Source organism: Xenopus laevis, chromosome 7S, assembly GCF_017654675.1.
Source record: "Xenopus laevis strain J_2021 chromosome 7S, Xenopus_laevis_v10.1, whole genome shotgun sequence".
In the NCBI taxonomy this organism is placed as follows: Eukaryota; Metazoa; Chordata; class Amphibia; order Anura; family Pipidae; genus Xenopus; species Xenopus laevis.
The window spans coordinates 111743207-111749395 of record NC_054384.1 but is presented as its reverse complement, the minus strand read 5'-3'; the positions used below and the strand labels follow the sequence as shown (position 1 = coordinate 111749395).

The 6189-nt window shown below is 47.4% G+C and overlaps 1 protein-coding gene across 2 annotated transcripts in view; it reads left to right on the top strand.

The window, feature by feature from the left end:
* Nucleotides 1–3686: 3686 nt before the first annotated feature.
* Nucleotides 3687–6189, top strand: part of LOC108697856 (msx2-interacting protein) — a 55464-nt gene continuing 52961 nt past the window's right edge. For both annotated transcript variants that reach the window (XM_041571776.1, XM_018228306.2), the window contains exon 1: nt 3687–4072. In XM_041571776.1, the coding sequence (XP_041427710.1) occupies nt 3990–4072 (83 nt within the window). In that variant the 5' untranslated portion in view covers nt 3687–3989. The remainder of the gene's footprint in view (nt 4073–6189) is intronic.

The window sequence follows — 6189 nt, the reverse complement described above, 5'->3', positions numbered from 1 at the left end:
AACATTATATTTCGGTGGAATCTTTAATCGGATTTGAGAAACCTGTTCTTTGCAATGATCTCCAGATCAGCAGGAGGAAAGACATCTTTGATGCAACTGATTTGAGGGTCAAGGTTCATCTGATATCCGTGGCTAATTAATAGAGGATCCCTAATTGATTTTCAACTCGGAGGGGACCCAGCGGGTGACAGGTTACACCTCTTGTCTTTCTTCTGGTTAAACATAACTGATGGAGCTATTGCCTGTATTTTGACCTTCCTTGGTGGCCACCTGTCCTAGACCATGCTTTGTTTCTGAATTTGCCCGACAGCCCTGACCTGTAATAGGAACACTTTTCTGGTGGTTCTTGACCTCTGAACTGTAGCTCACTTTCCAAAATGCTGTTTTCATTAATCCTCTTCATTCTTCTGCTATTCCTCTTGCTTTGGGCCCATGTAATTAGACCCCTTGGCACTCAAGTACTGGACAGCTCCAGCTTAAAGTTGACCATTATGGCTATTAATTGGGCAAACTATGCAGCAACATAGTCTACAAGAAACCCCATAACAATCAACTTATTAATTAAGTGTTGGTGCCTAAAAACAGAGATAAGGAATCAAACCCGTCTTTAAGATAGAACCATTTGTTCTTTGTCAACTAAATGTATGCAGAGAAAAAACAGCTATGTGGAGTAAGCCATATACATTTCCTACCCAGAATGCTACAGATCCAAATAAACACAATAGTAATTGCTTACTGTCACCATATATTACTGGGCCTCTATAAAACCCCAATGTGAAATCCATGATGACTTGTGGTGGGTTTTCCTTGATCTACAATTAAGTCTCTCAAGCCCATCATATAAAATGACCATGCCTACGGTTGCACCGAATCACACCACCTCTTTCTTCACAAGTTCCAGCTCTTTCATGGCCTATCTGGATTGGCCTTAATATCTCCAGGGCCCCTCATTGGGACTGGGTCCTGACTGTACTCCTACCTGCCCTTTCTGATGGTGGCCATAAAGCCTCAGAAGTCCTCAAAAGTATGGACACCCCTAACTTTTGGTAATTTTTCCCATGTTCGTTGGCCTGCACACTGCTGTCTCTTTTAACTCTGGCCCTCAATACTGTATCTAATAGTGGTATAGTCTGGGGCAAACAGAAACAGTATATTCTGCACTCCCTGGAAACCTTCATCTGTTGAGTGAGTGTTTGAACTTGTACCTGATGACTGGAGAGTGCAGTTGCCTATATTTGCTTTGTGATATCATCCTTTTCTGGACTCTTGTTACTTACTAGGGCTGATTTAAGGACATGCTTGAACTCTCTACGAAAGAGAGCACAGCTGACGTTTCCACAGCTGCACATTAACACTGGTCTTCAATGACAGTATCTCCTTGGGTTTCACTGCTCTCCAGGAATAGTTGTTCTATTTAAAAAATATTTTGCTCCTTACAAACAGTCTCCATATTATTTGAGATAAACGAAGACATCTGCCACCGGTCACCCTTTGTATGTTTGTTTAGTAGGAATCTCTATGTTTCATCTACAAATGAAACATACTTTCCATCTGAATCCGTAGTTGTAGGTTCTCAGCTTCCAAACAGCAATAGATAGAAGGATGCCCTTGAACATCGTCTCATGGAGGTCTGTGACTTGTTCTACAGCAGCTGGTGGGTGGCTAAATTTAGATAACATGACATTGAGACCTGCTGGGAGAAGTCAGCTGACTCTTGCCTAGACAGTAATCCAAAAAAATGGGAATTTCAACTGTTGCAAGATGAGCCCTGGAGAGGACATCGCTGGAGTCGGTTTAGGGCAAAGGCATATAGATCATCAAGACCACAAATTGTCTCTTTAATTGTAACGAAGGATATAGGGAAGTGGTTTATAAAATTGAGGATGGGTGAAAAAAGTGCCAGGAACCTGATTATAGAGGCATCCCTACTAGTCCCATGAAAATTTGTAAGAACAAAATATTCCATGATGCTCTTGTGATTATTGACTTTCCACCAAATATTCATAAAAGGAGAAATCTTGAACCCAATTATTCAGAAAATGCAGCAATCAAGCCGGCGCGGTGTCTAGAAAGAACCCACAGCACCGAACCAAACGTATTGGAAGAGCCCTGGTTCAGACTCGGGAAACAATGTTCTCAGTTCTTCTGCTACATTATTGCAATTCCACCAGGGCAGAGAATAAAACAAAACCGACCTAATTTACATTGGAAAGATGTTTTGATTATTTTTATGTTTGCCTTTAAATATCCTTTCCGTGATATTCTTTTGCTATAAGCGATATGTGCTGATTCAGCACAGTGTTTCCCTGTAACAAACAGAAGGTCGGAGCATTGTTACATTTGAGAAGCTAAAACAGGCGGCTTTCCCAATTGTAATTTGATAGAGAGGGGACTGGCTCTGGCTTGTTTCCCTACTGGGCCCCACAGGTCAGCCCCTTTATAAAAGGTCAGAGCACAAAGATTGTGTTTCTTTCAGCAGACACCCCACCGCATTCCTCCCCCCCCCGCCTCTGGGCAGCTGCATTATGAGAATAAAACACGGGCCTGTGACAGAGCAGGAGGATGTTCTTGGGTTTGTGCCTCTAGGTAGCCAATGGGCCTCCTTACAGACAGACACCCTGCCCAACCTCAGCAATATAGCTGCTCTCTGCCTCTCCTATTAACCCCTTCCCCTGCTACAGCAACCCCAACCCTCGCATCAACCTTTTTCTCTAGGGATCGTAAATTGATTAAGAATCAATTATTTCCTTTAGTGCAATAAGTATTTTCTATGGTACAAAGTGCTTCTGATTGTATTAAAGAGGCAGATGGGGATCCAGTTTTTGGTCCCAGGGTATAATTGTCCTCTATAAATCCTTTTCTATGCCATTTACATATCATGGCTTTCTCCTGTGCCACATACAGGACAGGCCACAGTGGTGGAACTACCGGGGGAGCAGGGGGTGCGATTGGGCCAGGGCCTGCACTCCCTCAGGGCCTCCCGGCAGCTGGCGTGCTGCTGTTTCTGGGCCCAAAATCACGTACGGAGGGGTCCCGACTGCGCGTCCTGCACCAGGGCCCGCCCCCTGTAGTTACGTTACTGGCAGGCCGCACGTCTGAGCTCTGCAGTTCTCTCCAGGAACCTCTGGCAAACCTGATCATCTCTCCATTAAAGGGGAGATTCACCTTCAAATGAACTTTTAGTATGTTCTAGAATGGCCAGTTCTAAGCAACTTTTCAATGGGTTTTCTGCCTTTCTTTTTGTTTTTAATTATTTGCCTGATTCTTTCCAACTTTCAAATGGGGGGGGGGGTCACTGACCCCATCTAAAAAACAAATACACTGTAAGGCTACAAATGTATTGTTATTGTTACTTTTTATTCCTCATCTTTCTATACAGGCCTCTCCTATTTATATTCCTGTGTCTTATTCATATCAGTGCATGGTTGCTAGGGCAATTTGGACTCAGAATATTCCTGTGTACATCATAGTAACAGTTGAAGTTAAGGTATCCCTGTTACTACGCACATTTGCTATAGTTTTTAGGTGCAGGTAAGGGCCTGTATAGTCACACACACAGCGTCCCATCCCCCTACAGCCCCAGCGCGCACACTCACTTCAGCATCCAGCCCACACTTACCCACAATTCATTAGGAAACGCAGATTAGTGGGCAGCCCCGCCTTTCTCCAGCCGCAGTGCGCAGGTGCAGAACAGTTAGCGGCCCCGCCCTCCTCCACCCCCTCAGTTCCCCATTCACCTCAGTGCCCGCCGCGCATGCGCAGAGCCGGTGTCGGCGCGAAGGATTTGCTTGTGAGTGTGTGACCGGGACACGGCGGAGTAACGAGCAGGGGGAAGCGGTAGAAGAAATAATCCACTTCAGAGCCCCGGGAACAGGATATTACCGGGCCGGAGGCCTGTGTTTCTGCTGCCGCCAATGTTCAGCTGTGCAGTCCGAAGCCATCTCTTCAGTCGAGCTCCCGCGGCTGTATGAGCCGGACACTGAGCCAGCATGGTCCGGGAAACCAGGCACCTCTGGGTGGGCAACCTGCCTGAGAACGTTCGCGATGAAAAAATTATCGAGCATTTCAAACGGTGAGTGCGGCTGTTTGCTCCCCCCCTCCGGGGGTTTGGGGCGGCCCGGGAATCTGTACGTGGAACGTACCCGGAATATACCAATGCTACAATCCAGGGGGGAATTCTACACCTCGAATGCTGGAATGTACCTGTGCTACTGTTTGGGTGGGGGGTCTCGGAATGTACCAGTACTGATTTCACTGGGGGATCTGCGCCCGGAATGTATCGCTGCTGTTGTTGTGGGGGACCAGGAATGTACAAGTGCTTCTCTGTCAGTCCTGCTCACTGCTGGGACCTGCAACGTACCCGTGTCACTGCTGCTCCCCCGGGTGCCACATAATGGACTGTACCTGTCTGCTGCTTTGATACGGGCTGAGGGGCATGGAATGTACCTCTGCTACTCCTTTGGGGGGAGGCAGGAACATACCAGTGCTGCTGTTTAGGGGGACCGGGTATATGCAATGACTAGTGAGTTTTGGTGGCTGGGAATTGTACGTGGGTTGTGGGGTGTTACAAGTGCTGTCATTTGTGGCCTCCTGTGGAACAAAGTGGGAGATGCACCTGGATGGTTCCATAAGGCAACTGCCCCTGAAATATAGAGGTGCTTTTGTTTTTTTGGGAAGCCTGTAAGTGGAATGCCATGTAACCCCTGGATTTGGGAAAGGCACTATATGAGGATTTGTACCTGGAATATACAATGGAATATACCTGGTTATATCTCACCACTGAGACATCTTTATTGCTATGTCTGGATCTGAGTACTGACTATGGCCGCGCTATCTCTAATCCTGGCCAATGTGGGCTCTAAGGAGGCTTTGTGTGTTAGTCGCTTTGTTGTACGCATTGCGCAGAGCTGGTGTGTGTGTGTTTGGACTATGGGTTGTGAGTGCAGCATGTGGCTTCATGTTGGCTAGGTGTGTATGCAGGGTACAGGCTAGTCATTGTGTGTGGACATGGGTACGGTATATCTGAGCATAGCTTTGTGGTGGGAGTAGGGTGCGTATTCCCCAAGTATGTGTTTGGGGGGGATACGACACGAGCGGGTGTTGGGTCTGGTGCTGCAGTTGTATGTGGTTACTTGTGTGTCTGGTTTGTGTGATTGTTGAGATGTAAGTTGTGCTGATTCTGCCGGCTCTACAGCGTGGGAAGCTGACACCTGGGTTGGCATGTTTGGCGCTGTGTGTGTCGGGGGTGTAGGGTTTGTCTCTTAGTTCATGGGCACATAGAGGTGTGTTTGTCCTTCTGGTGGGAAATAGGGAAGATTATGTGTCGCCAAACTTTCTCAGTTGAGCTTGAAACAACCTGTGATGTGATTGGATCCCTTGCACCTAAAATTCCCATCACTTGTCTAAGCACAGACATCTTGGTTTTCAGGTGGTTAATCTCCCTGGGAACCAGATGCCAAATCAGCCAGTTAGCTTGCCTCTACTGGGGCAGTATGTGCTGTTGTTTACTACTCCTGGGCTAGTGAATTATTAACCCCCCCCCCACCCACCCACCCACTTATCTCTCCCACCCTCTCTCATGGTAGTGTATGTGGGGCTTCTTTTTATTGGTATGGTGAGAACCTGGGGCTGCTTCGGTTAGTCAGGGCTGTTAAATGTTGGTGCAAATACCCTGGGAGGGGCTTTAACCTTTCCCAGCCCAGGGCTGACACGTAGAGTACTTGTGAAGGTGCAGCAGTTCTCAGAATGAGAAGGGGTTAACAGTCCCAGGTTTACTTGCAAGACTGTATTAAGCGGTACAACTGGTTTTGTGAAGTGTCCTTGTATGGCTAATTCCCAGGGCAGTGTGCTTGCCTGCAGTCATCTCCCCTCCCCCCCTCCAACTGCCGACTGGGCTCTCACATTGCAGGGCTTGCTGGAAGGGATCTCCTTAAAATGGCGCCTAGCACCTTCCCAGCCCTTGCAAACACCAAGACGAAGCCTGCACAGAGCCCTGCCGGGGGCAAGTTTGCCTTTATGTGTGTTTAGGGGGCAGTCAGTGCAGTTCAGTAGATTAGGCTGGCATTTTGCTCACTGCGGGACTCGGCAAATAAATCTCTGGTGTTGCTATGCTCTCACGGCAACTGAAATGGCTTTAAATATCCTGCTCATGTTACCAGGGTGATGTTGCTAAGAGCTGCTTCGTAAAAG